The sequence below is a fragment of the Ranitomeya variabilis genome, chromosome 3, assembly GCF_051348905.1.
Source record: "Ranitomeya variabilis isolate aRanVar5 chromosome 3, aRanVar5.hap1, whole genome shotgun sequence".
Lineage (NCBI taxonomy): Eukaryota > Metazoa > Chordata > Amphibia > Anura > Dendrobatidae > Ranitomeya > Ranitomeya variabilis.
The window spans coordinates 113,546,561-113,567,724 of record NC_135234.1 but is presented as its reverse complement, the minus strand read 5'-3'; the positions used below and the strand labels follow the sequence as shown (position 1 = coordinate 113,567,724).

At 42.0% G+C, this 21,164-nt stretch overlaps 1 protein-coding gene and 1 long non-coding RNA gene across 3 annotated transcripts in view; both read left to right on the top strand.

Moving 5' to 3' along the window:
• LIMK1 (LIM domain kinase 1) overlaps positions 1-18,143 on the top strand; it is a 121,280-nt gene extending 103,137 nt beyond the window's left edge. For both annotated transcript variants that reach the window (XM_077294534.1, XM_077294535.1), the window contains 5 exons: positions 1,317-1,382; positions 2,327-2,462; positions 8,731-8,786; positions 10,254-10,411; positions 12,640-18,143. In XM_077294534.1, coding sequence (XP_077150649.1) covers positions 1,317-1,382; positions 2,327-2,462; positions 8,731-8,786; positions 10,254-10,411; positions 12,640-12,802 — 579 coding nt within the window. In that variant the 3' untranslated portion in view covers positions 12,803-18,143. The remainder of the gene's footprint in view (positions 1-1,316; positions 1,383-2,326; positions 2,463-8,730; positions 8,787-10,253; positions 10,412-12,639) is intronic.
• A 577-nt stretch (positions 18,144-18,720) lies between these two features.
• Positions 18,721-20,724, top strand: LOC143815396 (uncharacterized). The gene is made up of 2 exons (XR_013223737.1): positions 18,721-20,522; positions 20,570-20,724. It is a non-coding gene; the product is annotated as an uncharacterized LOC143815396 (long non-coding RNA).
• The last annotated feature ends 440 nt before the right edge of the window (positions 20,725-21,164 follow it).

The window sequence follows — 21,164 nt, the reverse complement described above, 5'->3', positions numbered from 1 at the left end:
TCAAAGGAACTGGCCAAGGAGCTCAGAGACAGAATTGTGGCAAGGCACAGATCAGGACAAGGTTAAAAAAAATAATTTCTGCAGTACTAAAGGTTCCTAAGAGCACAGTGGCCTCCATAATCCTTAAATGGAAGAAGTTTGGGACCACCAGAAGTCTTTCTAGACCTGGCCGTCCAGCCAAACTGAGCAATCGTGGGAGAAGAGCCTTGTTGAGAGAGGTAAAGAAGAACCCCAAGATCACTGTGGCTGAGCTCCAGAGATGCAGTAGGGAGATGGGAGATAGTTCCACAAAGTCAAGTATCACTACAGCCCTCTAGCAGTCGAGCCTTTATGTTAGAGTGGCCCGACGGAAGCCTCTCCTCAGTGCAAGATATATGAAAGCCTGCATAGAGTTTACTAAAAAAACACATGAAGGACTCCCAGACTATGAGAAAAAAGATTCTCTGGTCTGATGAGACGAAGATAGACCTTTTTGGTGATAATTCAAAGCGGTATATGTGGAGAAAACCAGTCACTGCTCACCACCTGCCCAATACAATCCCAACAGTGAAACATGTTGGTGGCAGCATCATGCTATGGGGGTGTTTTTCAGCTACAGAGACAGGATGACTGGTTGTCATTGAAGGAAATATGAATGCGGCCAAGTACAGAGATATCCTGAATGAAAACCTCTTCCAGAGCACTCTGAATCTCAAACTTGCCCGAAGGTTCACCTTCCAACAAGACAATGACCCTAAGCACACAGCTAAAATATCAAAGGAGTGGCTTCAGAACAACTCTGTGACCATTCTTGACTGGCCCAGCCAGAGCCTTGACCTAAACCCAATTGAGCATCTCTGGAGAGACCTGAAAATGGCTGACCACCAACGTTCACCATCCAACCTGACGGAACTGGAGAGGATCTGCAAGGAAGAATGGCAGAGGATCCCCAAATCCAGATGTGAAAAACTTATTGTATCATTCCCAAGAAGACTCATGGCTATACTAGCTCAAATGGGCGCTTCTACTCAATGCTGAGCAAAGGGTCTGAATACTTATGACCATGTGATATTTCAGTTTTTCTTTTCTAATATATTTGCAAAAATTTCTACATTTCTGTTTTTTTTCTGTCCAAATGGGGTGCAGAGTGTACATTAATGAGAAAAAAATGAACTTTTTTGAATTTGCCAAATGGCTGAAATGAAACAAAGAGTGAGAAATTTAAAGGGGTCTGAATACTTTCCGTACCCACTCTATCTATCTATCTATCTATCTATCTATCTTTTATATATACAATGTGAAAAGTATTTCTGATATATGTGCATAATTACTTCTAGACCTACCTCCACTCTATGAATATAATTCATCGGGACTTGAATTCTCACAACTGCCTTGTACGGGAGGTAAGGCAGTCATAGATAGATATATTCCTGTCTGTTAGTATACCTATGAAGATGCTTTTTGTATGTAATAATTCTAGAAAACTAAATGTGGAAACACAGGAGGTCAGTCGATGCTCTTGTCCACTGACCCGAAACCGCATGGACCAGGGCTCATCCCACTGAACGCCCGCTCTCTTTTTACCGTGTATGTAATATTACTCAGACAACACAGGGTGAGGGTAAAACAGTGTGATAATACTTTATTGAATCACAAACAGACAATAACATATAGAACAGTCACAGCAAAATAACCAAGATGGTGCAAAATTACAGAGTCTCACCCTTCCGCTGACTCGCCGAGATTAAAGCCACACTAGATATTTATTTTTTTTAATTTTCACATATAAAATTAATTATTAAAACCCTTCACAGATTGATGGCAGGGACAATTGCCTCTGTAAGATCATTGCTGTTGTCTTTTATCCTTGGCATTGTGTTAACACACACCTGAATGCTCCAGACCAGCAAACTGCTAAAACTTCTGCTTTTATTGAGGTGCTTCACCTGCTTATTAACGATTACTAACATTTATCTGATTAGCACTATAGGGCTGAAACTTACCCTCTTAATTCCTATGGAAGCAGTAAGGGTGTACTTAATTTTCCACACACTGCTTCGCCATTTTGGCCTAGTTTTTTTTTCAGTAAACAATTACATGGTGTAATTTGTCATGTGTTTTCATTTATCTGAGGTTTTAATGACTACTTTTATGATCTTCTTAAGAACAAATTGGTTTTTTTTTATATTCTAATATGTGAAACCATAGAATTAATTGTAATTAGTTTTTCTCATGATTGTATGCATCAACATATGAGACTGTGCTTATGATAAGAAATCTCATGATTTTTTTTATGTATATGGTTTTGGTCCTGCACAAAAGCTTACATCTTTGTTTGTGCATTCAGGATGGCAGCCTGGTGGTGGCAGATTTTGGCTTGGCACGATTAATAACAGATGAAGCTCGGGACCTCCGAAAGGACAGAAGGAAACGCTACACTGTGGTAGGGAATCCATACTGGATGGCACCAGAAATGATAAATGGTGAGAAAGAAGTACAACTGTATGCATGTCTATACACTGTGATAAAAATCTAGAATTGTAGGACTCAAGTACATGATAAAATGAGAGGTTCATATATTATCCTCACTGCACATGCTACATCCCACTCTACAGTCAAAAATAGTGGGATATGTAACTAATATGAAATGCAAAAAAACCACTATGTGATACCCAACACTGTAGACCTGGGCAAACTGAGAGCCATAGGCCACATGGGCCGGAAACAGTGGCACACATAAGTTCGGGGAGCTCATTGCCAAATGGCACCACGATCCCCTCGGTAGGTGTCTTGATATCAACAATGCGGGATAGGTTGCAGTCGGCTCCCTCTTCCTGTGCTTTTGAGTGTCAGTGCAGCATCACTAGACCATGCTTGGTACGTGGAGCTTCAATCCACACACAGCATAGACCAGAGAAGTACGTTGGTGGAAAGGGGCAAGGTCAGTAGTATATATTTTTTCCATTGTTAGTAAGTACATGTGGGGGAAAAGAGGGTGCAGTATATTGTGTGGGAGCGGAGGGGGCCATCATACTGGGTATGGGGCTGTGAGGACATAATGCTATGTGGCAGGCACTGTGGGGCAATCATAGTTTGTTGGGGCATTATACTCTGGAGAACTAAAGGGGGGTGGACTTGAGGCTTTGAGGAAATCATACTTTTTGGAGGCTGTGAGAATGATCATACTGTGTAGGGGACTGTTAGGCATCATACTGTGTGTGTAGGGCTGTTGTGACAGCATATTGTGTGGGGGATCATAGTGTGTGGGGAACTGTGGTGGCATCATACTGTGTGGGGACTGTGGAGGATCATACTGTTTGCGGGGCTGTGAGGACATTATACCGAGTGGGTGCTACGGGATCATACTGTTTGGGAAACTGTGAGGAAATCATACTGAAAGTGTAGGAGAGCTGTGGGGGCATCATACTGTGGGTGAATTACTCCAGGCATCATACTGTATAGGGAGAGCTGTTGATTAATGAAAGGGCTGAGTAACAGGAGCAGTATTCTTTATAAACTTTATAAAAAGCAGTAAAGTATATGATTTTGATTAGCTAATACACTATGTTCCAAATTATTATGCAAATTATATTTTTCTCGGATTCTCCTAAATGGTCGGTGCAAATGACAGTCAGTCTAATAAAAGTCATCACTCGTTAGAGTATACATCAAATTTTATTGAAGAAACCTCCCAATGATAACAGTATAATCTCCAAAATGAATAAAAACTCAAAATGCACTGCTCCAAATTATTAGGCACAGTAGAATTTGTAAACATTTGATATGTTTGTGGAATTTGCAGCATTAGGAGGTGACATTCACTGAACAAAAAAGCTATTTAACTCCAAAACATCCTAACAGGCCAAGTTACATGTTAACATGGGACCCTTCTTTGATATCACCTTCATAATTCTTGCATCCATTGAACTTGTGAGTTTTTGGAGAGTTTCTGCTTGTATTTCTTTCAGTAGCGTAGCTACCGGGGGGGCAGAGGGTGCGGGCGCCCCATGCTCTCAGGGGGCCCACTCAGAGCTACGCTACTGTAACTGTATCGGCGCGCGCAGCGCTCCGATACAGATACATTCTGCGGCAGAGCAGGGAGAATCAATCTTCCTGCTCTGCCGCTATGGGGCCACTGAGCAGGCGGGGGGGCCTGGTGCCAGCAGTGGGCCCCCCGCCTGTCATCGCAGGTTCAGCTGTACCGGCATTTAGCCGATACAGCTGACCGCAATGATGAGGGTAGGAGCGCTGCGCTGCCGACGTCAGACGCTGACAGGGGGCGCGATGAGTCACTGCCCGGCGCCGAGACGAGCGGGAGCTCAGAGCAGCGCAGGAACCAGGAAAAAGAGGGGTGTGCCTATAGGGGGGTCTGCCTAAAACCACAGGGTGTGTCTATAGGGGGGTTTGCCTAATACCACAGGGTCTGCCTATAGGGGGGTCTGCCTAATACCACAGGGTCTGCCTATAGGGGGGTCTGCCTAATATCACAGGGTCTGCCTATAGGGGGGTCTGCCTAATACCACAGGGTCTGCCTATAGGGGGGTCTGCCTAATATCAAAGGGTCTGCCTATAGGGGGGTTTGCCTAATACTACAGGGTCTGCCTATAGGGGGGTCTGCCTAAAACCACAGGGTCTGCCTATAGGGGGGTCTGCCTAAAACCACAGGGTGTGCCTATAGGGGGGTTTGCCTAATACCACAGGGTCTGCCTATAGGGGGGTCTGCCTAATACCACAGGGTCTGCCTATAGGGGGTCTGCCTAATACTACAGGGTGTGCCTATGGGGTGTATGCCTAACACTACAAGGTCTGCCTATGGGGAGGGGTCTGCCTAATACTACAGGGTCTGCCTATGGTGGGGGGTCTGCCTAATGCTACAGGGTGAGGGGCATTATACTGTGTATAGGGGAGCTGTACAGGGGGGAGACTCGGGACATTATTAAATGTAAAGTGGGCACTTATTGTTACAGGGGAACTCAGGTTACTGTGACTATCAAAGGGGCACACAGGGAAATATTACTTTCTAGGGGGCAAAATATGGGCACTGTTTTCTAGGGCACTTGCACCTGGCATTACTATATTATAGAGGGGTGCCTTAGAATTTAGAGGGCACACAGAACCACACAGCAGGGGCAGTAATAGGGACACATACAGCAGCAGCGGCTCAGTATTGGGGTATCAGGGGCAGTAATAGGGACATACAAGGCAGCAGCGGCTCAGTATTGGGGTATTAGATGCAGTAATAGGGACATACAGCAGCAGCAGCTCAGTATTGGGGTATCAGGTGCAGTAATAGGGACACATACGGCAGCAGCGGCTCAGTATTGGGGTATCAGGTACAGTAATAGGGACACATATGGCAGCAGCAGCTCAGTATTGGGGTATCAGCAGGATGAGGAGTTTGTGCAGGTTGGGAATAGATGGTGATGGGGCTGGAATGTGAGAAGTGAAATGTGTCTTTGTTGTATTCTCTGCAGCCGAGTCAGAGTAAGACATTATCTGTAACTGTGCTGTGATCTCTTATATGTTCTGTAGGGCTGGTATCTACCACTGACCATATGGCTGTAATATCCATGTTGGTCATTATATAGAGATTATCTTCAGTAACATCGTGGTCATCTGCTGACGTTCTCCTCCACTATTAGGGCACATCACCAAGTTGTAATCAAGGTTACCTGGTTAGGGGCCCACTCAGAAGCTTCGCCTCCCCCTGAGCCAAAACCCTAGCTACGCCTCTGATTTCTTTGCATGAAGTTAGAAAAGCCTCCCAGAGCTGCTGTTTTGATGTGAACTGCCTCCCACCCTCATAGATCTTTTGCTTGATGATATTCCAAAGGTTCTCTATAGGGTTGATGTCAGGGGAAGATAGTGGCCACACCAAGAGTTTATCTTCCTTTATGCCCATAGCAGCCAATGACTCAGAGGTTTTCTTTGCAGCATGAGATGGTGCATTGTCATGCATGAAGATGATTTTGTTCCTGAAGGCACGTTTCTGCTTTTTATACCATGGAAGAAAGTTGTCAGTCAGAAACTCTATATTCTTTGCAGAGGTCATTTTCACACCTTCAGGAACCTTAAATGACCCTACCAGCTGTTTCCCCATGAATCCGGCGCAAAACATGACTCCTTCACCTCCTTGCTGACATCGCAGCCTTGTTGGGACATGGTGGCCATCCACCACCAACCATCCACCACTCCATCTATCTGGACCATCCAGGGTTGCTCGACACTAATCAGTAAACAAGAATGTTTGAAAATTAGTATTCATCTGTGTCTGGGCCCACTGCAACCATTTCTACTTGTAAACACTGTTTAGGGGTGGCCGAATAGTAGGTTTATTCACCACAGCAGGCCTTTGAAGGATCCTACACCTTGAGGTTCGAGGGACTCCAGTGGCACCAGCAGCTTCAAATAACTGTTTGCTGCTTTGTAATGGTATTTTGGCAGCTGTTCTCTTAATCCAATGAATTTGTCTGGCAGAAACCTTCCTCATTATGCCTTTATCTGCATGAACTCTGTCTGTGCTCTGTTTCAGTCACAAATCTCTTCACAGTATGATGATCACTCTTAAGTTTTCGTGAAATATCTAATGTTTTCATACCTTGTCCAAGGCATTGCACTATTTAACGCTTTTCAGCAGCAGAGAGATCCTTTTTATTTCCCATATTGCTTGAGACCTGTGGTCTGCTTAATAATGTGGAACATCATTTTTAAGTAGTTTTCCTTTAATTAGAATCACCTGGAAAACTAATTATCACGTGTGTTTAAGATTGATTTCAGTGATCCATTTAGCCCTGAGAGACAATACCATCCACGAGTTTATTTGAAAAACAAAACAATTAAATCTTTATGACACAAATCCAATTTGCATAATAATTTGGAACACAGTGTACAGGTAAGAATGGACTTTACAATAAGCCCTATCGTAACATGTGCTAACAGTAGCATCTAGTCAGCAAGCTTAATTCTGCTCTATAAACAATTATAAGTTAATAATTTTAAAATTGAGCAAAATTAATTTCAGTCTATTGGCTCGGTCCTCGTCAGCAGTCACGGTCTGCCTCTCTGGAAAATTTAACACCCACCCCTACATTATTGCATATCTTTCTATAAAATAGTGTAGTACAATATACTCTTTTGGCATATACTGGTATAACACAGCCCACATAGTATATAACACTGCCCACATAGTATATAGTAGCCCACGTAGTATATAACACAGCCCACGTAATATATAGCATCCACACAGTATATAAGACAGCCCACGTAGTATATAACACAGGCCACATAGTATATAACACTGCCACGTAGTATATAACACAGCCCACGTAATATATAGCATCCACGCAGTATATAACACAGCCCACGTAGTATATAACACTGCCCATGTAGTATATAACTCAGCCCATGTAGTATATAACACTGTATATAACAGACCACATAGTATATAACACAACCCACATAGTATATAACACAGCCCACGTAATATATAGCATCCACGCAGTATATAACACAGCCCATGTAGTATATAACACTGCCCACATAGTATATAACACTGCCACGTAGTATATAACACAGCCCACGTAATATATAGCATCCACGCAGTATATAACACTGCCCACGTAGTATATAACACTGCCCACGTAGTATATAACACAGCCCATGTAGTATATAACACTGCCACGCAGTATATAACACAGCTCACATAGTATATAACACTGCCCACATGGTATGTAACACAGCCCACATAGTATTTAACACTGCCACGTAGTATATTGCCCAGCCACGTAGTATATAACCCAGCCCAGATAGTATATAACACTGCGCATGTAGTATATAACACAGCCCACGTAATATATAGCATCCACACAGTATATAACACAGCCCACGTAGTATTTAACATTGCCCACGTAGTATATAAAATTGCCCACGTAGTATATAACACTGCCCACGCAGTATATAACACAGGCCACACAGTATATAACACTGCCCATGTAGTATATAGCAGCCTCACAGTATATAACACAGCCCAAGTACTATATAGCACTGTGGGCACCATATCCCTGTTGAAAAAAGAATGAAAATAAAAAATAGTTATATACTCACCCTCCGGCATCCAGCGAAGCTGTCCCTATGTGCGCGATGCGGCCGCCAGCTTCTGTTCCCAGCGATGCATTGCAAAATTACCCAGATGACTTAGCGGTCTCGCGAAACCGCTAACTTCATCATCACGCGAGACCGCAATGCATGGCCCGGAGTGTCGCGAGGAGCAGGAAAGGCGCCGGACAGTGAGTATATAATGATTTTTATTTTTTTTAACATTATATGTTTTTACTATTGATGCTGCATAGGGAGCATCAATAGTAAAAAGTTGGTCACACAGAGGGTTAATGGCAGCGTTAACGGACTGCCTTACACCGCGTTATGCCGCGGTGTAAGGCAGTCCGGTTAAAGCTATGTGGGCGCTGACTGGGGGGGGAGTATGGAGGGGGCACTGACTGCAGGGGAGTAGGGAATGGCCAATTTGTGGCCGGACTGTGCCCGTCGCTGATTAGTCGCGGCCTCGGGCCACTACCAATCAGCGACGCGGAATTTCCGTGACAGACAGACAAACAAACAGACGGAAGTGACCCTTAGACAATTACTGTATATAGTAGATAATAACCTGATATTTTAGAGGATTACAGATATCTGCTCTGTGCCGAGGCTTCAGTCATATCGGTGTCTCAGCTGTTTTTTTTTTCCTTTTTGTAGGAAGAAGTTACGATGAATCTGTAGATGTGTTCTCTTTTGGGATTGTGCTCTGTGAGGTAATACAGACTTTTTTTCCTACTCTCTTAGGCTGCCATCACATTTGGTCAGTATTTTACCTCAGTATTTGTAATCCAAAACTAGGAGTGGGTGATAAATGCATAAGTGGTGATGGGTTTCTATTATACTTTTCCTCTAATTGTTCCACTCCTGGTTTTGGCTTACAAATACTGATGTAAAATACTGATAGTGTGACGGCAGCCTAACTCTTTGCCTTTTTCTCAGTTTAGTTGATCTTTACACAACATCTGGTAATTTGGATGATATATTTATACTTTGGCCCTGATTCATCATTGCCTTTGTGCCTGTTTTTGTCTAGTTTTATGCCTTTTTTATTTGTACCCATTAGAAATTTGCACCTTTTTTTAATTCTATTTTATATGTACCTGTATTTTTAAGACCATAAGACGCACCCAAGTTTAGAGGAGGAAAATAGTTAAAAAAGGAATTTTTAACCTGTCTTCAGGATCAGGCTTGTCAGGAGTCACAGGTGCGTCTTACAGTCCGAATGTAACTTACCGGGGAGAAGGCGGAGCGGGGTCACAGAAGGCAGGAGCAGGGTTACATCTATGTCATTTGACAGTACGAGTTGGAAAATGTTGCGGGCCCTGGGCTAGGAGTAGTGGATGTTTCGGCAGTACCAGGCAGGAGTGGTGTCCCCGCTGTGCACATCTCTGTTCAGTAAAATGGCACCGAAGCTAGTACATGAGCAGATTGAGATCTTGGCTCATCATTGAGCTGAGATCTAAATGTGCAAATGCGCCAACACTGGCGCCATTTTCCTGGAGCGCACCGTGAGGTAAGTGTGCACAGCGGGGGTTCCGCTCCTGCTTCACACTGCCGGAACACCTCTTCCTCCCAGCCCAGGGCCTGCAGCATCGCCCCACTTCCTGCCGTCGCTGACTTCCTGCACCAGCAATACTGCTTCTGCCTCCTGTGACTGCGCTCCACTGCCGCCGCCGCCGGCCCCCCAGGTAAGCCACATTCGGACTATAAGATGCACCCCGATTTTCCTCCCAAATTTAAAGGAAACAAAGTGTGTCTTATAGTCCAAAAAATACAGTAATCACCTATTTATTTTTTTGTTTTCCGTGTTAATAGCGGAGCTTGGCGATTCCAGATGTTGTCGCCTGATTCATAAAGTGCAACTGTTTAAAAAGTCCCAAAACTTGACGCAACTCCGCTACAGTTATCCCTTTGTGAGTTTCTAAGTATTTCGGCACAATTTTTGTGATATGTGTGACTCATTGTGCTAAAAAGTCGCAAAAGCAGTTTAACATAGAACAAAAAAACCTATTTTTGACCTTGCACCAAATTGCTGACTCTTGTGTGGCAATTTTCAATAATTGTGTGCCAAAAACAGCAACTAATACCACAAAAAAGGAAAATGATTTTAAAAAAATGATAAACCGGGGGTTTTGTATATTAACCTGAGGCTTATCCATCTTTTTTCTGGTCTCTTACAGATTATTGGCCGTGTGAATGCAGACCCTGATTATCTTCCTCGCACTATGGATTTTGGGCTGAATGTTCGTGCCTTTCTAGATCGATTTTGCCCCACAAATTGCCCACCAGGATTCTTTCCCAGTGCAGTATTATGCTGTGATTTAGATCCAGAAAAACGGTACGTTACTTAGTGATGGTTAAAAAAAATTACATTTTTTAAAAATTGTGTTTTTTTACAAATTTTGAAGACTGAAAGGGGTTGTCCACTACTTGGACAACCCAGTCTCAATCTGAGTGTTTGCCCCTGTTTAAAATAAAAACACATTTACTCACCTCCCATGTCGGCGCCGTTCTATCAGGTGTCGGCACTCACTTTCCCATGGCTCACATGCAGATGTTAAGTCTTGCGAGCCATTGAGCCCAATCAGCTCCAGCTTTATGGTTCGCGTCTTCGGACGTATCGAACATCAACTGGAAGTCAGAGAGCAGCCACCAACATGAGAGGCGGGCATAGGATTGAAGAAGTGTTGTCTGAGTAGTGGACAGCCCATTTAATAGGACAATGTGTTTGCCCTATAGGGCAATGTGAAATCCTAGACTAGTGCCTCTAAAAAGTTTACAATTAGATGCAAAAATTTGTTCCAAAATGTGCAAAGTCAAGGAACTCTCACATTAGTAAATATGCCCAAATATCTAGTATCTAGTGGAGGTGTCGATGACAGCCATGACAGTAGCATCACTAAAGGGGTTCATCACCAATGTACAACCACTCCTTTTTTAACATCAAGTCAATTTTGTAAGATTTTGAAGTCAATTATAACATTAATCACAATAAACATAACATCATTTACACTAAAAAGTGTTTCATATTTGTTCTCCTGGTAACTGTTATCCCAGTTCTTCCAAACACCTTAAGAAACATATTACTGTATTTTAGATGGCAGATTATAAGGGTAAATGCTTCAGCCATATAGACAGGTAAATATAAGTTATGAGACCTACCAAGCATTCTTAGGAGTACTAGAATGACACATTAGGCTTATGTAAGGCACTCCCAAATAAATCATGAGGCCTCTCCAATAACCCTCTTGATGAGATACCAGGAGTTTCTAATCATGGACCTCAAATTCCAATGAATTTGTTTGTAGCATTACATTTTTATATATACCTTTTTCCAATTTAATAGTATTGTTTAGCCTAATTTTTTCATTAAAAGTGATGAGGGATTAATCTATTTGAATGCAATATATTTCCTAGCTTGATATAAGATTTGTGAAATCCCTCTTTGAACACGGTAATATTCCATGTCATACTCTATGAACCCTTATGTAGATTTTTGGGATCTACATGTATCTCAATCTTATATCCTCTTTAAAGGGAACCTGTCACCTGAATTTGGCGGGACCGGTTTTGGGTCATATGGGCGGGGTTTTCGGGTGTTTAATTCACCCTTTCCTTACCTGCTGGCTGCATGCAATATTGCCTTGCGCTGGCGTGTACTCCGGAGGACAGAGAATGAACTTCAATCCAATATTGCGGCCAGCATGCAGCCAGCGGGTAAGGAAAGGGTGAATTAAACACCCGAAAACCCCGCCCATATGACCCAAAACCGGTCCCGCCAAATTCAGGTGACAGGTTTCCTTTAATCATAGATAATATCCTTTTCCAATAGTTTCCCAACTCAGAACATTCCCAAAGCATATGTAATAAACTAGCATTATCCATTTTGCACTTTGGACATTCAGCATCAGGTCGATATCAAATATTGTGTAAGAATCTGGATGTCTTGTATTTCCTATGGATAAGAATAATTTGAGGGACAACCACTTCTTAACTGCTAAAGTGCTCCAGGTAAAAACAAACCAAAACACATACTCACCTCTCGGACTGGCGCCGTTCTTTTGATGTTGGTGCTTTGACTCATGTTAAAGCATGACGTCACAGGAATGGTACCAGTCCAGCTGGGAGGTATGTGTTTTATTTTTTAAAACCTGATTTTAGTAAATTTTGCAGGTTTGAGTTTGTCACCTCGATTTTCTCTGTAAGGGGTAGGTGAAGGACATGTAGGATATTTTGGCCAAATATTTTTTTGTATTCACTGCAAATTATCTTCACTGAATAGAGATTTCACCAATGAATTAAGAGAGAACGATTAGTCCAGGAGGAGAAAGAAGCCGATTTCTCAAATAAGATCTATTACATGTTGATTACTTTCATGTGAACAATTGATTTTTTAAGTAAAAATTAAAATACGGGTACTCCTTAAAGTACGTTTTAATTATTCAAAGGGGCAGCATGGTAGAATTGATGCCTTTTAGCATTGAGGTCTAGGGTTGAAATGCGACCAGAGGTCCAACAGGGAGAAGACATTTTGAAATTCTTTTTTTTTTCTTACTTCTTTTACAGGCCAAGTTTCTCGCAGCTCCAGCTCTGGTTGGATTCACTCCTCAGGCACTTAAATTTGCAACTTCCTCTTAGCTCTCATCTTGAGCAGCTGGAGAAAGGTTTTTGGGAGATTTACAGAAGAGGAGATTGTACCTTGCATGCACACCCTGAAGACCCGGAATAGCATCAACTTCAAGGATGAAGAACCCTTCGCGGGAGATAACCTAACGTGTGTGTGTTTGTGGGGAGCTCATACTGCTTACCTTGCACGGATTAGGGATCACATCCCTACATCCTCGATTTAGGAATGGCTCCTGCTGTGCCAGAAGTTGTTGCCACTGACTGTGAGCAGTGAGGGAATCCAAAGATGGTGTAGTTCCACTGGGTGCCTACTGGATAAGAAGGCTTGTAATGGTTCCAGGACTGGCGGAGATGAACCTGGCTTTTTTAATGTGGCACTTTGAAAACTATTTACGTCTCTAGTAATGAATATATGTTGTCGTTCAGGGCGTCATTTCATCACATCCTCCCTGCATGACGTCCTTTTCTGTCAGCCATCTTGTTCAGAGGAGCATTCTGCACCTTGTGTATATACCTCTGTATATTTAGCTTTCTGTACATATCCTCCCAATGTCGACTGTGACTTTCGCCTGTTGTCCTTGAGTACTTGTTCTTGTTGCCAAGAAGCGACTACTGCTTTTCGCTGTCAGCCCAAATCAGGCTTGGTCTCTGTGATAGGACCACAATGTGCTTGGGTAGAGAACACAGAGGAATTGCTGTAGTAGTCTTCCCTGTCTTACACACAAAAAAGACATCTTATCATTCAGTTTAATGCTATATGTCTACACACTTAGCACTTATAGATTGGTTCTCAGCTTTTATTACCACCAGCATTCTTATATCTACACATCGTGACTGTTGATGTATGCAGCACCCATCGGCGACTATATACGGCCCGCCGCTAAGATGACTAATATACTGGCTTCTTCTGTGTTTGTTTTACTATAGCTTAAATAGACTCCTACTGTTCTGATGTATCTCTACATACAGTTAGGTTTAGCACCGAAAGGCCAGTATAATGCACACATCTTATGTAATGTATCTGCAGCTATTAGAGATGAAAGCTTTTCAGTAGTGATGTGAATGATCTGAGGCTTTTTCAGGCTTCCTCCATTTATTTCCCACGTTTGCTGTGTCCTATAAGTGCACTTCATAGTATTCATGCCCATTCTGTGTACATCGCCCCCTAGTGTGCATTTTCCTCAGTGCAGCAGTTTTGCACATTTGAAAATAATCCCCATTTTTGCCTTATATTATGTATGAGGAAAATGTTTCTTTAGTTTGTAGTACATTAATGCAATTTCACTGACACATTATTGGCCTTAGATTGTACATTTGACTTCCTAAAAACATTTCATCTCTTCACCTCAGAGTTATTGATACGCAGCATTTCCCGTTATACTGAATGTAGGTTCGCAGAGTCTGAAAATGCAGGATTTTTGCGACCCAAGCTCCTGTTGTACACAAGAAGACCTTGTCATGTCGGCATCTTGTTCAGTTTCTTATTCAGAAGGACAAATTTTCGTAACCAAATTGTCAAACTGTCTAAGGGTGAATTCACGCGCAGTAGAATTGTTGCAGTCTGTGACTGTCCCACTCATGTACACGCCGCCAAAACTACCCTAATCAGATGTATGGAACTGATTTTCAGTCACAAAGAATTTCTGCAGCAAACAGACCGCTAGTGAATATACCTAAAAGCGGCCCATAAATGCTGTACTTGTATGAACAATCCGATATCTATGTGGGCAGCTAAACCCTCGTCTTATGGATGATGTCTGGACTAGATCGGAACAGTAGAACTGATATTTGTTTCTCTGCAGTATTTATTTTCTAAGAGAAGTGCTGCAGAAATTGTTTGACCCCTCATGAGGCAGTGGAGAATCTGCCAAGTATACTTCCCTGTCTTAGGCTACATTCACACACACATTGTACATGTTTTTTTCTTGGACAGCACACTGACCCATAGAGTTTGAATAAGGCCGGAGTCAGACACAACATATAAAAAAATCGGTCCGTTTTTCACGGCCGAGAATCGCACAAATGTTCCCTGAACAGAGATACGTATGTAATACGTTTGCAATGTGAGGATGCGATTTTCTCACATCTCAGCATCCGTGTGACATCCGTATGGCATGCATATGGCAAGATTTTCTCGCCGGCTTGCAAAATTGCAAAATGGACATATAATGGATCCATGGCCTCAAATATTCATGAAAACATATATACAGTCTCTCTCTATATATATACAGTATATATACTGTAAATATGTCAGTGAGACATATATATATTATATATATATATATTTATATATCATAGAGAGATAGGTAGCAGAATAGCCGATAATTATTCACTTATGGGGTTCTGTAAAATCACTGCAGAAGCTGACAGGATATGAGACATGGTTTACATACAGTAAACTATTGCATATCCATTAGTTTTTTATATGTCCCTCACTAATAATGTTAGTAGTATATGTGTGTAAAATTTTGGAGCTGTGTTAAATTAAATGATTAATTCACGGAAAAAAATGGCGTGAGCTCCAGCGCAATTTTCTCTGCCAAAGAGGGAAAGCCAGTGACTGAGCGCAGATATTAATAGCCTAGAGACGGACCATGGTTATTGCCCCCCGGCTAAAAACATCTGCCCCCAGCCACCCCAGAAAAGGCGCATCTGTAAGATGCGTCTATTCCGGCACTTAGCCTCTCTCTTCCCATTGCCCTGTGGTGGTGGCATATGGGGTAATAAGGGGTTAATGTCACCTTGCTATTGTAAGGTGACATTAAGCCTGGTTAATAATGGAGAGGTGTTAATAAGACACCTATCCATTATTAATCCAATAGTATGAAAGGGTTAAAAAATACACACACATTAAGAATAAAGTCTTTTAATGAAATAATTAAGCACACAGGTTTTACCTCTTTATTACACTCTCAATCCAAGCAAAGCCCTCATTCTTCTGTAAAAAGTCCAAAATAAAAACGCAACAATGTCCCATACCTGTCTGCCGTACAGTCAAGTCCCACGCTGCAATCCATCTCAAGGGGTTAAATAGTTTACAACCGGGAGCGGTGCTAAAGCTACCGGCCGGGCTGTAAACCACGGAGGAATGAATGAAAAGCTGCCTGAATAGCCTCCCCGCCTGACCAGACATGAACTCTCTAGTGTGGGAAAGTTTCTCAACTTTTTCCCACACTGCCGAGTTCACCTGAGGTCAGGCTGTGAGTCTGCGCATGCTCAGTGACGTCAGCGGTAGTCACTGAGGCTACGCAGCGGCCCCGCCTGACCTGAGGTGAATCCTGATCTCACTATGCCGATGGGGTTAAAGAGGATGCCCCCACACTCTGTTAACCATCTAGATGCCATAGTCACTATTGACAGCAACATCTAAGGATTACATTAAGACTAGGGATGATCGAATAGCTTTGGAGAAGTGCTTGTCCGTAAAGCTATAACGCTTCCCGAATAGCTGCATCAGTAATCCGGATACCTGGAGTGCTCCTGATAATAATGTTTGTTGGGCTCTCCATGCATGTGTTGTGACTGTTACACAGCCGCGACACATACGGCGGCACTGAACAGCTGATTATTGGGAGCACACCAGGTATCCAGGTTCCCGCTGCAGCTATTCGGGAAGCGCTATAGCTATTCTGATAAGCACTTATCCGGAGCTATTCAATCAACCCTAATGAGGACGTATAGCATTATGAAATGTATAATGATTAAATGATCATGGCTGATCTATCAGTTAGGCAGCTATATAGAGCTGACAGCTTCACCCAGAGGGGGATACTATTCCTTTATATCTCACATCAGTGAAAAGACATATTGGTGGTCACTAAGGTGTGTCTGGTCCGTGACACGCAGCACGTCCTGATCTCATCCGTTCTACAGTTCAGATTCAGCCATTAAAGTCTATGGGGATTCGTGTAATACGGATGAAACACTTGAAGACAGATCTTGTACAGATCTTGTTTCATCATACATTGTTAAGCGTCAATGGATTAAAAAAGGTCAGACAGTCTTACCTTCTTCAGGGAAAAAAGGGAGAAAAAAATTGGAGGTACCAGGATGATACCGGAGACAAAAAAAAGTCAGTCCTTTCTCTCAGACAGTAACACTCGCATGTGTGAATGTAGCCTTACACGCAAAAATTACACCTTATAATTTAATCAAATGTTACGTCTACATCCTTAGCACCTTTAGGTTGGTTCTCAGGTTTAAAAACTGATTCTAGTAGAAGGGAAATCAGCGATTTTAATTTCTAACAATAGTGGTTCTTGCCATTAGTTGCTTCCATCTATTTCCACCTATTTGTGACTGTGTACACTGTAGACCATTAGACATCTATTGATATATCAATGATGAACCGGCAGGCTAAGACCCATTAGCATACTGTACTTGTCAGTTGTCCTGATTTTGCTAGAGCAGTCCTACAAGTTGGGTCACAGAATGGGTATAGCTTAATAAACCCTACAAGTGGGCATCTTTTTAAGTGCCCACATGCATTCCTGGGATGGGCTTAAATATCCCAAATTTTGTAATATAAGTGTTGGTTAGTATTCCCAAGCCACTAAAGTTATGGACCATGTCATGCTTCACTTGGCTTTACTTAAGTATTTCTTTATGTCTTACTGAAGATCTCATTGACATTGGAACTGTAATGTTCAGCCCTATATGTTATAATTAAGTAGAGCCGACTAAAGGTAAACTCCACCCCTTTGTCTAGAGACATAACTATAATTGATGTAGAAGTAGTAATTATTCTTGATCCCTGGAGTTTGAAGAGATAAGTTAGGACCCTTTTGCAGATTATATTCTTAGGCTTGGAGCTCAAGTAACTTGTTTTTTGTCTAGACGGTTGCTAAAGGTTCTAGACCCCCACCGAAAATATCATTGAAAGTACATCACAGCTATGAGATGTCAGACCTGTCAGACTGTTCATGGTATTTCCGCTCTCCCCATCATCCATAAAAGAGGGTAAATGAAACAATCAATAATTTTTAGAAGACAATCACAGGTAATAGCCATGATACTTGTTGGACTACAAATGCAATGTCACAACATGTCGTAAGCCAGATTCAACTTATTAGACATATAAGCACATATAGAGATACTCACTGACCATTGCAGACTGTAAGGGAGCTAGATTGTTTTTATTGTAAATTCTGATGCAGCTTTCCCATCACTAGTGTTATACCCTATCAGGAATCACTTTGAGCATCACATTAACTTAACTAGTTTTGTGTTAGCGATCATAGACAATCTCATGTGAATGTAGAATCCTCACTATGACTCTAGGTCTCTTCAGGTTGGGTTGGGTTGGATTTTAACATACCATTATCCTTTAGAAAACGGTGTTAGTAGATTAAGCTGGTAACCACTTGTCTTATTCCCTCCATAGAAAAAAAAAACATATCCTTTCAGAAGTTTGTCTACAGAAGACTTTGGGAAAACAGTTGCCTAATTATAATAATAATAATAATAATAATTTTATTTATATAGCGCCAACATATTCCGCAGCGCTTTACAACTTATAGAGGGGACTTATACAGACAACAGACATTACAGCATAACAGAAATCACAGTTCAAAACAGATACCAGGAGGAATGAGGGCCCTGCTCGCAAGCTTACAAACTATGAGGAAAAGGGGAGACACGAGAGGTGGATGGTAACAATTGCTTTAGTTATTCGGACCAGCCATAGTGTAAGGCTCGGGTGTTCATGTAAAGCTGCATGAACCAGTTAACTGCCTAAGTATGTAACAGTACAGACACAGAGGCTATTAACTGCATAAAGTGTATGAGAACATGATGGAGGAACGTGATTATGTTGTTGTTTTTTATTAATAGGCCACACAGGGATAATTAGGTTAATGCGTTGAGGTGGTAGGCCAATCTGAACAAATGCGTTTTTAGGGCACGCTTAAAACTGTGGGGATTGGGGATTAATTGTATTAACCTAGGTAGTGCATTCCAAAGAATCGGCGCCGCACGTGTAAAGTCTTGGAGACGGGAGTGGGAGGTTCTGATTATTAATTATGTCTATAACAGTGTTCAATAGGTCATCAGCACTCAACCAAATGTCAACCACTTAAACAAACCCGACTTCATACAAGAGTAGAACTACTTAAACTAAATGAATAGAAAAATACCTTTAAATTCCATTTCTATCTCTTACCTGAATATAAATGTTGCAATCCACATTAGATAAGACCAGTGGTCTGCAAGAGGAGACCCTTTACAGCTCCCACCATAACGGGAGTCATTGATCTTAATAATAAAAATATTTTCATTAAACATTGGCCACAAACATCTGTCTCCATTATGTTCAGGTGACCGATTCAGATTGTGCCATGTTTAAATTGAAGGTCCACCCCTGAACACCACTATATTTTTCTTTTATATAACAACAATAGGTGGAAATTTAAATACCTTTTTAATATATTATTTTGGGGATCAGAGTTTCTGCAAAGATAAAGTTCAATTTAAATTTTTTTGGCCTCCTTTAACTACCTGAAGGGGACAATTAGGTGAACTGCACAAGATTCATACAGTGTGCTAAAATATAAAATGTAATGCAGTAATCTTCAAAGCCGAATCTACAAGTGGTTTTCAGCATCAAGAATTTTAACATTTAAAGGGCATCTGTCATGAGGTTTATGCTATCTCATGTTAGAGCAGCATGTTTTAGGGGCAGAGGCCCTGATTTCAACAATGTGTCACTTAGGGTACCGTCTCACAGTGGCACTTTGGTCGCTACGACGGCACGATCCGTGACGTTCCAGCGATATACTTACGATCTCGCTGTGTCTGACACACTACTGCGATCAGGGACCCCGCTGAGAATCGTACGTCGTAGCAGATCGTTTGAAACTTTCTTTTGTCGTCAAGTGTCCCGCTGTGGCGGCATGATCGCATCGTGTAACAAAGGTGTGCACGATATTGTATACGATGTGCGCACAGTTACCAACGGCTTCTACATCGCAAATACATCATGAAATTATCACTCCACCGCCGTGTATTGCGAAGTGTGACCGCAGTCTACGACGCTGGAGCGATAATGGAGCGACGCTGGAGCGTCACGGATCGTGCCGTCGTAGCGACCAAAGTGCCACTGTGAGACGGTACCCTTACATACTGGGTGCAATTGTGATAAAATCAATTTTGTCTGCTGACGGTGTAGCAACGCTCTGAATGTTGAGCCCTTTATAACTCTGCCCACACTGCTGATTGAATGCTCTCTGTGTACACTGTATATTGACTAAAAGCTGCTAATCAGTGGTGGGACTGAGTTACACAGAGCAGTTGACTAGGAGGCATGAGACACCTAATCCTTTAGTGAACCTTCTGCTGATAAAACACTGATTTTGTTGATACAACAGCACACTGTTTTAAGTGTCATTTGCCAGATTACCTTTAACTTTAAAGAGTCCTCCATTAAGTTGTCCATAATGACCGCCATCACATATTTCAACCTGCAATCCCTTGTAGTCACACATTAAGATTGGTTGCAGAATGAAATTTGTGAATGTGGTCATTACTGCTAAAGATGTGTCCGATCGATGTTAGAACAAGTTCAGGCTGAAGAAGAGGATTGTGAAGGAATAAAAGTTCTCTTTCCACATGGCCTGACAGGTTTACAACTGAGCACAGAGCAGGTCTAAAGCAATGTATACAGGGAATTTGAAGTTCTGTATATGGCATATGTAAGCTTTGACCAGTATAAAGATATATTAAGAAATTCATCGGCACTGAATGTTGGAGTTATAAACAAGAAGATAACAAAAATTTCACTTTTCGGTTTTCTTGAAACTTCAGTTACATTAACACAGCATACCCATGTGAAGAAGTTAAACTCCCTCTGTAGCTAATAGTTGGTTGCAGGCAGATGATATTGCACATTTTTTGTACTGTATAATGTTGCACTCAGAAACTACTGTACACTGCTTTTAGAAAAATTGTTGTTCTTCACAAAGAGCTTGTCAATTTTTTGTTCAGTTTTGCTGCAAAAGATCAACCGGAATACATGAAGTTGTCCCAGCATCTCTGTGCCCTGTGTATTTATTTATACCTTAGAAGGAAAAATACGCTCAAAGCAATGTACAAACTGTTTGTTCCACGGTTGGCGTCAGCATAGGTAAACCTGGCCAGATTTTCGGCTTGGTGGCTCCATGGTGATCTAGGTAACTATGCTTTATGCAAGTAAAGCAAAGCGGTGGCTGAAACACTTTGATTTTATCCTGATATCTGAAGCAGCCCTGGCTAGTCCAACGCATTCAGTCTATATGGAAGGAAAAATGTTTTTATTCCAATGACAACCATTTAGCTTCAGGATTCCATTTTTAGAATGAGACCTTCAAAGTTGAAAGGTTCATATGCAGCGCCCCAGAGTCCTGGTCGTTGCAGTACTGTGGCTCCGCCACTAAGGGGAGCTGTGGTACGTCTGATGGCACTGAAGGAGTTCATCTGATCAGGTATCACAG